At 35.5% G+C, this 16,151-nt stretch overlaps 1 protein-coding gene across 2 annotated transcripts; it reads right to left on the bottom strand.

Moving 5' to 3' along the window:
* Positions 1 to 52: 52 nt before the first annotated feature.
* Positions 53 to 14,862, bottom strand: Ero1L (endoplasmic reticulum oxidoreductin-1-like protein). Of its 2 annotated transcripts, none has more exons than XM_087349831.1 (12): positions 14,523 to 14,862; positions 10,713 to 10,832; positions 9,907 to 9,990; positions 9,567 to 9,638; positions 7,807 to 7,877; positions 7,293 to 7,484; positions 6,536 to 6,582; positions 5,669 to 5,761; positions 4,994 to 5,252; positions 3,606 to 3,759; positions 2,779 to 2,927; positions 53 to 2,073 (listed from the first exon to the last, which is right to left on the bottom strand). In XM_087349831.1, exons 1-12 carry the CDS (start codon positions 14,625 to 14,627, stop codon positions 2,022 to 2,024), a joined length of 1,398 nt encoding a protein of 465 aa, XP_087205957.1. In that variant the 5' UTR covers positions 14,628 to 14,862; the 3' UTR covers positions 53 to 2,021. The 2 variants fall into 2 exon arrangements, with proteins under 2 accessions (XP_087205957.1, XP_087205949.1); XM_087349823.1 differs by lacking the exon at positions 14,523 to 14,862 and adding an exon at positions 11,497 to 11,776.
* Between the last annotated feature and the right edge of the window lie 1,289 nt (positions 14,863 to 16,151).

Genomic DNA, 16,151 nt, shown 5'->3' with positions numbered 1-16,151 from the left:
TCTGTAGGGATTTAACAGGAAGCATGAGAGGAACAACAAACAAGCAGCAGTCAACGGTTCACTCCTCTAATTTTCCAAAACAGCTTACAGGCACAAATAAAACACGTAATCAGCTATGCTAGCAACTGAAATACTGAAAACAAGTCACAATTACAATGGCCAATAGTATAACCATCTTCTTTTATAATCATTAAGAAGTCTGTTCGCCATTTCAATGGGAACTGCAACAAAATATTATAAAATAAATAGGATTTGAGGTTCTCACAGCATTGAGTACAAAGATCGCTGTCTTCTGCATTGTCTTGTAGAAGTTTACCAACGTTGGTAAACTACCGGACTACATGACGCAACAACCCAGAAGATGACCATCTTCATTACTAAAAGAATTTATACATTCATCACTATTATAATACACTAAGAAAAGAGAGTCTACAAAATAAAGTTCAGAAAAATATAAAGTACTTTTAATTCACATATATTTCTGAAGGTATTTCAATATTAAATTAATTTCACTGGGAGTTTCATGAACTGTGCTCAGTAAAGGAAGTACTAAATCATTTATCAATGTATTCTGGGAAAAAATAAGAAGAATAAAATGTAAAATATACCAACTAATAACATTGCAAGCTAAAGGCAGAATCAAAATGGATGAGAACAGACCATTCACTGACACATTAAAAAATAACTTCTTGTTTTGTTATTACTTTTATATAAATTTTATATTTTATAAGACAAATTTTGAATTTATTTTAAAATACTACTGTCAAATACTTAAATTGTAGCTCCAAGGTTCAAAAACGTTTCCCGAGTATAAAAGCCTTTCCGAATAGCCGCACAACCAAACAGCGGCGTTACCCTATTACCCTGTCATACTCCATGGTCCCTTTGACTTGTCAGCCAGTTAAAATAAATTCTGCATTGCACGTCTGTTTTTACTTGGAACTGAAGTCGAGTATCAGTAATAAATTATCAAATATTAATGTGGTACATACTGGTTAGCTGCATCATTCTGGAAGAAAAATAAAACTGTAATATCTGTAAATAAGAAAGTCACTGCCAAGGTACTTAAAAAATGTGCCAAAAAGAGCACAACTTCTTCATAAAAAACAGTTTGATGTAAGAAAACATTTTGTTCAGCTGATACAAAAAAATGAGAAGCCAATAGAATTATTAGCTTCATTAATCATTGATACAATTTTGTGAATTCACTGTCGTAACTAATGTATCATAGAGAATTTAGTTTTAATTGTTAACGACTAAAGGCTGACAGAATCTCATTAATGCACTTCCAAGGATACCATTAAATAAAAAATGTTGGAAATCGTTACTATATATCACAAATACAATATGAAATTTGCTGCAAGGAAATCAAAAAAGGCCATAAAATTCTTTAAAAATTCATGCAAGTTGAGCCAGTATGACAGTTGTACGATGTGAGGTTTTCGCGGCGGTGAGTCTGAAGATGGCTGTCTTCTGGGTTGTTGCGCCATGTAGTCTGGTAGGCAGCAAAGACCTCTGAAACGTCAGTAAACTTCTACCAGACTACACGATGCAACAACCCAGAAGACAGCCATCTTCAGTATCACAGTTCCTTAAATATATGAAATCCTAGACTGAATGAGATGAATGTTCCAAGCAAAGGCATGTACATTTAGGTCAGGCTAAATAAACAATTTTGGGTCTGTTAATTACTTTGTTCATCCACTTCAAAAACTGCTTGATATATGGATTGAAAACGTTTATTATGATATGTCCTCCAAACTGAACTATTATTTGCTGATGACATTACTACATAATTATGAAACATTAAAGAAAACTGTGTAAGATGAAACAAACAAGCTTTGTGGTAAGAGAGCATCTGCAGAATTACCCAGTGAACCAAAAAGAAATAACAGGAACATCAGTTGTATGCGAGGCACAACACCCTCCACCATCACTGTAATACCAACAGACCTTCTACCTTTTTGGTCTATATGTGACGGCCAGCTTAAAAGTTGGAAGTCCTGCTAAATGCCTTAAGGTTATCTCATCATGTCTCGGAACTGCTCCAGTTCACGTATGCTTGTAGATAACCTGCGACAAATAAATTTATTATGACATTATTCTACTGTAGCCTGTAGGCCAAATGCACCCTTAAGAGGCCTTCACCAGGGATGCCACTTGCTGCCAAGGCCTGAATATGATATAAAACAAGGTAAAAGCATTTGATACAGATACTGATTCAGCATATAGATGTAAAAATAAAGCTGTCCCGCTACACGTCATGTAGGTCGTTTGGGGTGAGTGGAGGTACAGCTCCAACTCTTTCTTGACCTCGGCACTAGATGGGGGTGAGTGGTCAGCATCACGCCCCAGCCGCGCTTTACCCCTGGGAAAGGACCCCAGTACCCATTGTAGAGGAGGCTGGGTGGGCCCCAGAGCCGGTCTGGATGCAGAGACTAGAGGAAAAATCCTCTGCCCCCGTCGGGATCGAACCCCGGTCGTCTAGCCCGTAGCTAGTCACTATATTGACTGAGCTATCCCAGCTCCTCAGCATATAGATGTATGGCATAATTTACTGGTAGTATAAAACAATCTACACCAGTAACACAATACAGACATGAATTTCCATACAGAATGAGTTCCATAACTTTAATTGGCATGCAAATAGATCAAGTTTATGTGAGAACATTAGAAAACTCTTACGTGATCTGTTGCTATCATGGCAACTAAATTCAATGAAGTCTTCGTGGGCAATCAACCACATCAAATTGCACATAAAATGGGCATGGCACTCACCTCCCAAATGCATTTATCAATGCAACAATCTCACTTCTCTGCAACTGGAACTTGCTCTTGTCAGCATGTGTTAGACTCTGGCTAGCAGCATTCATACCATCAAACTTGCCTGAGAACAAAATCTTCAGTGCTGTGCCAAGACCATGAATCTGAACAGATGGAGGAATTAAATTTACAACAAATTAGAACACAGTTTAGACTTCTGAACAATTACAAATACATACTAATTGTTTAGAAACAAATTATTCCAGTAAAGTGGCTGCATATTTCATTATTTGTTTTATTTATGTTGTCCAAATAATGAAGGGATATTGGAGATGAAAAATGAAACTCCTATGAAAACACCATCACCATAATGATCAAAAAGTTACAGAGTTAGCCCACCTGTTGACTAATTCCAGGTTTTGTTTTCAAACAGTGTCCTCAAAACCATCCTTTGGATTTTTGTTCTAATAGGTAAGTATTGCATACTATTAATGTTGATAATTTGCTTTTTTGTCTAAAATTTTGGTTAATACTAATACAGTCCTCAGTTCTTCCAAAATGTTTTGTTTTAAATCCTATATGAGATGGAGAGAATTCCATATTAAATATAAATATGTTTCTATTCAGCTTATGTAAAAGTCTTAAAAGTTATTCAATATATTTCTGAGAATTTTTAGTACTTCACCTGTGCACTTCCTTGTACTAACAATTTCAATGCCCTACACAAAGCAACAAATGTAATAGCCTGGCTAACGTTTATGTACAGGCAAGTGAAATTTTTCCACGTTCATGGTCTGTTATATATGATTCAAGATGCAAGGAGAAATACAGTATTCTCTCACCTGTAACTTTCCCCACAGCTTACACTTGTCACAACCAACACAGTCCATGATGCGGGAGATGTTACGAAAATGTTGCCGAAACTCTTCCTTCAATTTTTTGGCCTGATGTCCACCACTGAACATAGTACTTTCATTGAAATGATCAGGGAAAGACCTGTTCAAAACAATTTATCATCAATGTGCCGTACATCCACTGTTTCACATGTTTAGAGAGTGGAGTCAAATTTCCTCTACGAAACATCTTAAAACAAATCCTTGAATGCCTAATAAGAACAAGTTAAATATACCAAATTAAGGTCTCATTCAACTTCTGCCATCACATAGTATCAGAGGAAGTTTTCACTGAGAAACAATAACAAAATATCAACACAAAGAAAGTATAATTTCTGACGTCATAAAACTTTATTCTTCCTTGAAACTGAATGCCAACTTTGTGATCTCATTTTTCTTATGGGACAATATAATCTTCTTACTTTTTGTTGGTACTAATTTAATAAATGTAATTCTAGGAAGGGGCATGCAGTTATGAAAAATAATAATTTGCTAAAGCACACCTACCCAATTTAATAATTACTAAATTCTTAATTTTGGTATTCTGTTGGTTATAAGCACTACAGAAATTTTCATGCTACATTCTCGTAATAAATTAAAATACTATAGCAGTTCAAAGTTGTTTCAGAATTTTGATCATACCAAGTCAATAAATCATCCAACCTGATTCATATTATGCAGTTTTCTCAAGGTATGCCCTCCTGAACTAACCTAACCTAACCTGACCCAACATGTCAAAAAAGGCAAGTTCTGTGACTCTATGGCAGGCATTTGCATAGCTTACTATCCAAAAGTAAAAGTTTTGAGTTTGTGACACACAACTGACACTAAGAAGAATGATTCAAATATTTCTATACAAAGGTGTTATTTGAAATCCATATATAGCCCTGGTGAGGGTTACTTTTTGCTGCCTGTTATAACAAACTTCATGGAGTAGAGTCCTCCTTGAGAACATAAAAGATCCACAGCTGGTCAAGAAATTTCCTGCCTTTTAAGAAACCCAAATATTTGTTACTAGGTTCACAAGAGCATGCCACAGTCCCTATCTTAAGCCATAAAAAATGAGTCCAAACTCTAACAAACAGTTTCTTTAAAACCATTTTAATAATATCTTCTTATCTATGCATAGTTCTGCCAAGTTTTCTCTACCCTACAGGATTTGGAACTTTCAATCTGTATGCATTCATGTTGTCTGTTCTAGACTTGAAATGTATTACACAATTAAATTGAACTTTCCCAGCGTACAACTTCACAAATTTCTCATTCCACTACTTTTACAAATTTTGCATATTACCATTAAAACATTTTTGTGACCTATGACAATTACGCATTCTTACCGAACAACCTTCAGAAAGTCCTGAATGCCATTCCTCACTTCTTTATCTTCTTCCTCATTGCCTGTGTAATACTCTTCATGTTCAAGGTACGGTGCTGCTTTAGCCAGTGCTCGCAGCTCCAGCAAGTACAAGAAGTACAGATTTCTGAGCCACTGAGGCCCCTCTCCATCTGTTTTCTCAGGGTCAAAGCGGAGCTGAAACTCCCGCAAATTTGGACCCCACCGTCCACCTGGTGGGTCCAGTCCTAAAGTATTCTTTTCTACAATTAAGAAATGAGAAATACAGCATTTTTAAAAGATCTATTATCATCAATTTTTGTAACCTTACATTACATGGTGCTAGTATCACTCCTATTTCCTAAATCTGAATGGCCACCATGCTGGTATTATTGATAGCATGAAATCAAAAGTACAAAGCAGGGGTGGCCTCTAGTGGCAAAATGTTCATACCAGGTTTCATAAAAATCCATTAATAGTCATTGGTGGGAGACAACACATTAACATGATAATAACAAGAGACTATATTAGCTTACAAATAAAGAAAACTAAAAAGCATAAGCTCTGTTCTCCTTCAGTATGTATGAAGTAACTACAGTATTCCCTAACGAAACGAACGACAGCAAGTGTTCAACAGAAATTCAAGTGAAAACACCTGTTCCAATATAACTACACATACCTGATAAAAGATATTTAGAACACAGATGTATGTTAATACTTGAATGAAGTCCTGAGATGGCACGATAAAACACTCTTTCCTCCAAACACATGCCTGTGAACATGTCATGCACAATAAAATGTAGTTATAGTAAGTTGCAAGGCAATGTTACCAAGTATTCAAGGCTAATGAAGATGCAATCATTAATAATTCCCCAAAATAAAGAGAAGCATTTATGAATCCAAATTATCAGTACCAAGATAACATCCATAAAAATGTGGTAATCAAAAAACCTGTTTTATATAATCACTTAAATTATTACAAATCAAAAGTAAGGAGAATTTGTGGAAAAATATTTGCAAAATGAATTAAAATAACATTAATGGTGAGTAGTTTAAAACTGGTCTATATATGAATGACTTCAAGTAATTGCTATGCTTGAATTAATTACATTAAAAATTAAATAAAAATAATGCAAATGTAAGTTTAACCACTTAGTGCTGAAACTTCAAACTGTCCCATAGCAAGTTCTGTTTTTTCCAGAATGGTCAAAATTTGAATGGGTGCACAACCTCATCATAGAGAAAATACTGTCATGAAATGTTCAACCTTACAATTTTAATGGGAATGTAAGTTTCAGGTAATGCTGACTCTAAAAATGTGGTTTATGGAATGCCATCTATTCACCAACAACTCCATCAAATTGTTTACATATTTGGCTTTACAAGTATTCATACACAGGATGAGTCAGAAGTATGTTTACAAAGTTTGTGTGCACGTTCCAGGATAAAATATAAGAAAAAATGTTCCTATGAACATGGGGTCACAAAAGTTTCATTTTCGAAATAATAGCGAAAAATAATTTTTAAATGCGTTCAGCTCACTTACCATTTAGTCTAGAAGACTGGATATATGAACTGAGACTGTCCTTTGGTCTGAAAGAAATATTACAGTAACATTTATTACAATATAACAAACAATATCTCAGGTTTACAGTTATTACCTTAAAAAATCATCATAACCTAAAAGCATTCATATTCTTTAATTAAGAAAGTCTATCAAAAGAGTAAGGTTCTGCAGTGTAAACATTGTTAGTACTTTTGAGCATTACTTCTCAGAAATAAACTATACTTTAATGCTAGAGCGCAGACAATTAATGCACTTTTCACAAATGCTTAAATGCCAACAATATGGATAATATATATGATTTGTATTAATCTTGCTGAACTGTATGAAGTGAGTCAAAGACAATTTCTTTTTATTGTTTTACTGTGTATATCTTTATAGTACAAACCATGTTTACTTACAGGCAGGTCAAATGTACAAAGATGAAGAAAGCAAAAATTGTAATAACAGCCATCACACATGATTAAATTTGAGATTTTGGTCAACACAAAAAGAAAAGATAGATCAAATTCAGGAAATACATATTATCATTCAGTTCAGATTAATTTTATCTTCTCATCTATAAACCAAAAATATAAGGATTAAAAAGTAAAAACCCATAATTTCACTTGTTTTGTATAGCGCATGCACACACACAGTCCACTGGTATACACTTTTCGACTCTTTTGTTGAATGTAACAGGTGCAATGTTCCTATTCTCTTTATTTCACATGTTAACTGTGAGGTAAAATCATATTACCTGAAACAGTTTTCCAGATATATACTGTTCCATATCCTGTGAGCAGACCTGCCCTTGTATCCTGTATATCTCTCAGGGTTCAACAAAAGATCCACATATTCAGCTCCTTTGTCTTCTTCATTCATGACACAGAAATTATCCTGAGCATCATCATAAGCCTTCCAACGAGCAAATTCCTCATATGTTGCTGCACTGTAAATCACAAACAAAAAAATTTACAAGTAATTTTAACAACTGAAGTTGTTAGCCTAATACTTTTAAATAGTATGCTGTTAAAGCATGATAGGAATGATAACTCTCAAGATTTACTTTACCTGATGTTAAATCTAAAAGTAGCCCAATTACTGACAAAAATATAAACTGTAAAAAATAAATGTTTTGTTTAAGACCCTTTGTTAATATTCAAGATGGATTATAATATAAATTAGTACACCATTTTTGTTGTAGTATTTCATAGTTTAAGAGTTAACTTCATTCAGAGCAAATACACAACTTTAATAATAATGAAACTTGCCTGATTGTTGTGTTGAGATATCCCAGTTCATGGTCATGATCACAGTCCACTGCCTGAGCTTCTTTAGAGTACTGCAATTTCACATCACCACATTAAATACACATGCCTACAATGTTTTAGAAGAAAATATCACCTTTATCTTCAGCAGTAAAGATTGTTCAATCCTGATCTACTACGGATATTCATTAAGGAATCTGGCTGATTACCTTACCTAACCTAACCTAACCTAACCTAACCATTACAAATACTGCAAGTGTTCCAGTTTAGGGATGGAAAATTAATGTTGGTGATTCCAGTATTATATCATGATAGACAAAACCACTGAGGGGAATAGACAACCGTCTTCTCCTACTTCCTACATCCCTTCTGTCAGTCTGTTACATGTCCATTTATCTGTTGTTACCCTTCCATAATACTACCCATATAACCACTAGAATTTATTTTATATATGAAATACTAAAAAGAAATATTAGTATTAACAAATACACAAATATTGTATCACATATGCCATTAAGTTCTATGTGAAATGGACTGGTTTTGCTCATTGTTTAATAATAAGGGTTGACAGTAATATCAGATCATTTTGAAGCATCCATATCAAGCACTCAGTTTAGTTACCACTGTTAATGTTGAATGTAAACAACTGTATTGTGTAATTAAATTATAGATACAAAAATGAAATATGACCTAGTCTATCAATGACTTCCACAGATTCTGCATTGACTGACCAAGTAGGAGAACAAGATCTGTGTCTCAACACAAGCAAAACATATATATATATGTAACTCATTGATTCACAACGCAGTGTTGCATTAATTTCTCAATAGTCCCGACTTCAATTAGAGTGGGGCATTTTAGGAGGGAAGAAGAAAGAAGTAGCACTGGTGCACAATTTTCTCCACACAATTCAGTTTTACCCTCTTCATCATAATTCCATTCCCGTCTGTCACTACTTGAGGTAGACATCTGGCTTAGCTGGCACACTGAACCTAAATCGGGCTATCAGCTATCGTGACTGCACCTTTCTCAAGGTTTTTCTCAGTCTCTCCAGGTAAATGCTGGGATAGTATATTCAAATAGGTGATAATGACCTCCTACAAAATCCTTACCTATTCATTATTCACAATCACCCACCTACTCATTAGATATGTGACTTAAGTAGTTGAAACACCATCATAAAACATAATCAATCTATCTATCATTATTATAAACAAATTGTGTCATTAAAGTGCAATAAGCTTGTAACGCAACACTCAGTAAAACTTAAAAGGGCACAGAGAAATTATTTACACTGCTCAGTGAGACAGTCTTATATATACATCAGTAATAAGTCTATTTTTATTTAAGCAGAGTCCATATGGGATTCATGATCTTGTTTTCAAGACACTCATATGTTGCTACCGGAACTTCCCAAGAGACTCAACATGTCTTTGTACTATAAAAATACATTTCATTATGTTGTTCTAATTCATTAATGTTTTCTGTTCCTCCATAGTAATTTCAACACTATTACATTCTAAGAAACATATATTTTCACAGAATTAAAGTAAATATTATTCTTATGGGAAAAGCCCAGAATGCTTATGTCTGAACCAAATTCAGTGATAAGTACCGATTATAGGGCATATTGTAGTCTTCAACAATTTCTGGTATTTATTTTAAGCAAAACACTGCCAGAACAGTTGAGTCTCAGATTACGGTCACCAAATCTCCCAAATACGAGACACGTTCGTTCTCCTCTCTGCACAACTGAAACTTACCTTAAATGTTGGTGGTTCCTCCACAACTGCATTCTTTGACTGATGACCCTTCAAACCTTCAGGAATGTCTGTCTATAAATAAAAAATGAAACTACTTTCTTCACAAATTAACAATATAAATACAATTTCTGATTTCCTATTAATGTAGGAATTGAAAACACTGTTAACATATGCACCCAAGAAACATCTTCATATAATTTACAGTCCAAAGAAAATCAAGCATGAAACCTTAGTTGTCTATTCCTGGACACATTAGAAACCAACCACTTCTAACTTCATAAAAATTAACTGTTGTATAAAAACAGAAGACTCCTTTGTGAATGCATAAGTTTGAACTCACATCCAAGCACGGTTCAATGTGACAGTATCGCATGGCACATCTGCTGTCATCTGACCAGAATGGGCATTTCTGCTTGAGATTTACCTAGAGAAACACAAGGTGAAAAAATTATGTAATGCGCTATTTCAGATGCTTTGAAACCTCCTCCACAGAAAGAATGGACTAATATGGGCTGATACCCATGATCTAACTTATAGGAGATTAGAAGGTGAACAGTATTTATGTTACTGAAGCAAAATGGGTAGGATGAATCTATGGATGCAGCCATGAAGATGTATCTTCACAACTTTCATGAATACTTCAGCTCATTGATGCCCACTTGTTGGATGGGCAGAAAAGTACAAGGGCCAAAAGACAAAGGTACTCTTAAATGGCCTCATCTCATCTATCATTCTATTTCCCTTACATGTGACATCAATGACTTGTAGGTTGAACATAGAACAGTGTTATTTTCAGAATAAAAAACTTACCAGAACATGAAGCTGACAATTCTAATTTTATTAAAAGAGACTGAAGGCCTTTGTCTTACTTTTATGTCTCCCTTTCAGCCACACTGCATGGTTATTTCAATGTGAAGTTTCTGCTGAGCCTAAGCACTACTTCACAAAAGGTTAACAGGCACATTATGATAAAGTTTCTTGATTCAGGGCTCTATTCAAGGAAAACCCTTCCTATGTATGCACTAGATATGAGGCTGGATAAGTAAACTGAAGTTAAAAATTAAGATCACCTATGCCAAAAAGTGAACCTCAATCATCCGATTTGTAGCAAGCAATTTAAAGTAGTAATAAACACAAAGGTCATACCTCATAAAATCGGAAATAGTCTTTGTTGAGTAAGCTGCTTAGCCTTGGGTAAATTTTCATGTTGTTGAAATGATCCACTGTATCCACATTGCAACTACAATCATCAATTCTCCCTTTAAGCTAAAAATAAAAATACATTGAAGTGCATTACCATCAGAATCATTTTTAAATATTATTAATAATGAATAAACTCCTTATTTCATTATTTCCATTTTATTTCATATACTTACTGTCCCCTAGCCCCAAACTGTTGCTTGGATGATACAACTCATGAAAATACAGGACTTATGGCCCCAATTTGTGTCAGTTTTCATTTTATGTTAACCATGTCTTGAAATATATAACACAAATATTAAAACATACAACCTATTAAATTCTTTTAATATATATTCTTACACAGCATGTTCCTAACTTAATGTGCAGTAGCCTTCAACATCATCGCTGCCAAAAAGAAAAAATGGCAAGAAGATGATAGATAATCCACACATATTTGTTAGGTAACCTTGTGTACAAACTATTAAAGAGGTCAATGTGGCCTTCATAAACAATACTGTGTAAACATATTACGGATTTACATAATGTACGTACATTTGGATGTTACGAACTTCAGTTCTCATTGCGAGTGTAGGGACGTGTTTAAAGTGACACCTAAAATCGCTACCCTTACTTGTCACGTTTCCTAACCTATATGACAAGTTTATATGTAAATATGGAATCTCCCTTCTTTAAACATCAAAACCTGTATCTCTAATGCATATCAATTCATTTTCATCACAAACCTTACCTTGCAGAAACAACGCTCACTTGCTTTCAGGTTCGTTTCGAAATACGAATTGCCAAAACAAAATAATGAGAGAAAAGTAATAAATATGTAAACTTGTGACACTGTCATAGTTCGCAGTAAATCCTAACTGCTCGTCTAGTAAGCTGTCTTCGTCACAATGTTACTCCTTTCTTGTGCACTTCGCCACATTAACATAGCGTTAAATCAGTTCCATAGGCGGTACAAATTTGTTGACATAACCACTTTGCATCGACAACGACAGAGGGGCGTCAACATATGTCACTTCCGCCTAATCACAATTGCATGGTATTACACGAACTAATCATAAAGTAATCCTTAACTTTTCGCGTAAATTCTGATAACGTAACTTATTACGTGTTCGAGTAACATATTTCAGTGAGTTATAAAAGAAACTTCGTAAATCGTTCAATATATTTCATTCCTGTAACCTGAGAAGCTGAGAATAGGGAAAACTAGAGAGCTCTTTTTGGACCTGTCGTAAGACAGAACACTGAATAATAATAATTAGATGACCGATGACCTTACAGTCCATCGAACACATACACACAATGGGTGACTACGGGACAGAAGTGATGATGAAAAGTCCACAAACCTTCTGGTAAGCCTGCAGAATTTCCACATTTGTATAACCTTCTTTGGGTGAAGGTCAAGCCAACAATAAATACAAGCAATGCAGCCTTGAAAAAACAAAACTGACGTGGCTTAACATACAGAAAGTAGACCTAATCACTGATTAAGGGTTGTAAAGAAAATGTCAATTCAAAACGCGCAAATGTCCTGATACATAATTTTTCTGGCTCTAACGTTAAAAACACAATTTGTCTCAAATGTAGGCCTAATAGATTAAGAAATGAACTGTGTATGTTTATATAGAATTTTGTAAATATTTTATGTCATAACCATTAGTGTGCTTCGGAGTATAACCGTCGGGGAATATGACGTTGATTCAATTAAGTTAACATTTAATGTCACCATACGAATTATGCAAGACTGATACTAGATGCCACTGAACAGTATCCCAGTATTTTGAAAACAAAACATGCAAATAAATGAAAACTGCAATAATTAACAAATCGAAAATTTCATATCAGGAATTATGATTCCAGTCTTCGAATCCAGACGCCAAGATCAATCCTTAAAAACTTGTATTTGCTATTTCAAGAGAACCAGAACTTGTACAAGTGACGAATACATGACGCATACTGACACGTTACGTGACTTGGTGCTGGTAGACCTAGTACGTGATTCGGTGCATGTCTGGGTATCAGATCCGTTGAAGACAACGATGCCGAACGACTTCTTAATTGCGATTCCTCTAATTATCTGATAATTGAAAAAATGAATTTTCGATACCAGTTCTCCACGAATTCAATTCTCACAAAGTATTTTTGAATCAACTATCTTATCTAAACCTTCGAAGTGTTCATCTTTTACCGTGCTGCATGTCCATTTTCCAGGTAGATTCCTAGAAGGAACTCCGTAATAGGCCTCGGATCTGGCGGTTGAAATTATACTCTTAAAACTCAATGTTTAAATCAATTTAAAATTAGTTGTTAAGTTTTGATATGATTTAACATGTTGGCACTGCGAATAACGTGTACAGTTGTGTAGACATCTACCCGACAAGTACTAATTTGTAGGATTTGAGGTTTTCACGGCGGTGAGTCTGAAGATGGCTGTCTTCTGGATTGTTGAGCGTGTAGTCTGGTAGAAGTTTACCGACGTTTCAGAGGTCATCGGGGCGATGAATATTAATTTACTTGCTACTTCTCTGATGCTATTAGAACCTGAAGGTTCAACGAAATTAACAGAAACGAATTTAAAAATAATTTCCAGACTGAAAAACTCGTAACACGTGGGCCCTATTACTGACTATAATACGAAGGACTAACCGTAGGACTATCGTGCTCGAAAACCTCTGCATTCTCAAACAAATTATATCTTCTACTGTGGGTGTTTGTGTAGTCCATGCGGGTAATGAGAATTGTTTCATTTGGTATTCTATTTGCTGTTCGGACCAAGCACTTGAAAACACCAATTCCTGAACCCATGCGGATTTTATCCTCGTTATCGGGAGATCCCGCAAGACGGGCGATCCCAAAAAAAAGACCGTGAGATACCCCGAACTTCGCCCCTAAATAATAATAGCCTGGAATATGAGTAATAAATAATTCCAACGAGTTGGAGATTGTATTAATTTACCAACTGATGTCAATAATGAAACAAATACAATTTTAAAAATGCTAATGAAAAAGATTAAAATACTAGAGGGTGTTTAAGACTTGATAAAGCAGCTCGGTTTACTGGGTCTAACAGAATAGGAGCCTCTCCCCTTCTGACGCCCAAGACAAAGGAACATCCATCTTTCGAAACGTGAAACGTGATTTGAAACAACAACTAAAATTCAAGAACGCAACTAGCATACATGCCAGAACAGTATTGCCTCTACTCCAAGCCAAATTTACACGCTGCCATCGAAGGCAAACCGGAACTAATACTATATAACCGGGAAATCGGAAATCTTCACTCATGGCAAGTTACTCCAGCCCTAGAATAGAGGTCAATGTATCTGCACATGTACCACGATTACAACAGTAGGCTACAGTTCGTACTGTTCTTGTGGCGAACCACGTATACAGACGAACTGTATCTGCCTAGCCAATGCAGTTAATGGGAAAGTAATGCCATTAGGCCAAGGGTGAGACACAGGATCGTCAAAAACTGACGCTATAGCACGTCTTTTTATTAAATTACCCCAACAACCTTTTGCGCTGACTAATATATATGTTTACTGCTTTGCGGATGAAGGATATGAACGAACATAACATCTACATTATGCATTAAATGCATGTGATCCATGTACAGACAGCATAAAAACTGTTGATACTATTATTAAATTTGAAATTTGTTAACAAAACATTTGTAACGTTGAGGAATTATTTCGTAATTTTAGACTGGCATTACTTTCTCCAATTATCGTTGCACTGACATCAGATACTTCTTACATTGCACCATGCATCTTCATATCCTGAAGATTTCTGCAGCAAAACAATGATCGTCAAGTGAGTAAGAAGCAAGGCACACTGAAAGTCCTGATGAAGTGTCTGCATAATGCAGGCTTATCATCACTTGTCTGAATAAAATTTACACAGTTAAAACTGTCTTGCACTGTTCACGTCTGTTTTCTGTCCCTTCTTAAACGAAATTCACACTCAGCAGTATTCCACTACCGAAACCATAACACAACTTCCGAGCACTTATACAACGTAATTATAATATCATACAGTACAGTAGCAGAACCATGTTCAGAACAGCGCCAGAGATTCCACGACTGTTATCTCTTATTCCGTCACATATGCTTTTATTTGGTTTCAATACAAACAACATATGTTCGTACTTGGTTTCGTGTGCCACTATCATCACGTCAAAGTAGGACTCATTACTTACCGCTTCCTACGCAAGTTAGCAATTTAGGACCAGGTGAGTAAAGCGTGTGAAACATTTATACTGTTCATATTTGCGCTTTCAAATACTAGTGTACAGCAAATTACGCGCTTAATATTAAACCGACTTTATTACTTAATGATTATTACGTCTACAACAACCCACTACACCAGAAGTTAACTCACGGTCAACATGTGACCCCTCTGTGTATTTAGTGCGGTCCGATTGCCTTTTTGGAAATATTGTGTCATCAGTGTGATTAAAATTACCGGCAACATTGATCTTGACTCGAGTGTGACGGGGGCGGTTGAGAGAGTCTGTTACACGGGGGGCGGTCCTTCTTCCGAATTCGTTTTCGTATCACAGTACGCGAGTGTTTGGTTGCATTCTGAATGGGACACGCTGTGTAATCTAACAAGAGGGGAAACATATAGGCAGACTTACTGAAAGAAAAATAAATAAGAGAAACTAGTGAGTTCTCTAATAAAATCTCGCAAAGCCAGAAACTGTTTTCCTTTGTATTTCGCTACTATTTTCTATTTTAGTCCTTACTGGTTTATTTAACGATCCTGTAACAACTGCATATATTATGTATCGCCGATTGACAACACGCTATGAATAACTAGGGAGAACGTGACGGGATGCGAAACGTGGCGTCTCACTTATAACTCATATTATCACAAAAACGTAATCTACAATCATAACTATTATCTGTTTTCATGCAAATGCCTGATTGAAAGCTGAAGAGTGAACGCAATCTATGGAAGCATTATCTTAGTTTCTAGATATGCAGTATGTAGGTATTAGTCATACAGTAATTTTTAGGCTTACAAATCAACATTATCTATATAGGTATGCAATGAAATTGGCCTAGACGACCAAAACAATGTTTGCGAAAAATAAATAACATTGAAAGTGTAAATGGAACCTGCTATAGCTGAGGCGGTTAGGTGCTGGCTTCTCGCTATAGACACCTGAGTTCAGTCACCAGAGATTAAAAGTGAGATTCGTGGCAGACGAAGTGGCACTGGAGCAGATTTTTCTCTAACTTCTTCTGTTTTACCCTGCTAATCATCATTTCAACACTGCTCCACACATATCTGTCCCACCCTACAGACCAAGCATTACAACGGTACCTTCCTCATTAAGTTACGAGATTCATCTTCGACTTGACACTTTGTTAGTATTAA

This window comes from Zootermopsis nevadensis, unplaced genomic scaffold (assembly GCF_977971745.1).
Source record: "Zootermopsis nevadensis isolate Lab colony 2312 unplaced genomic scaffold, Znev_1.0 Znev_ptg000002l, whole genome shotgun sequence".
NCBI lineage: Eukaryota > Metazoa > Arthropoda > Insecta > Blattodea > Termopsidae > Zootermopsis > Zootermopsis nevadensis.
Note: the sequence above shows the minus strand (reverse complement) of the source record. Positions and strands in the feature narration are given on the sequence as shown.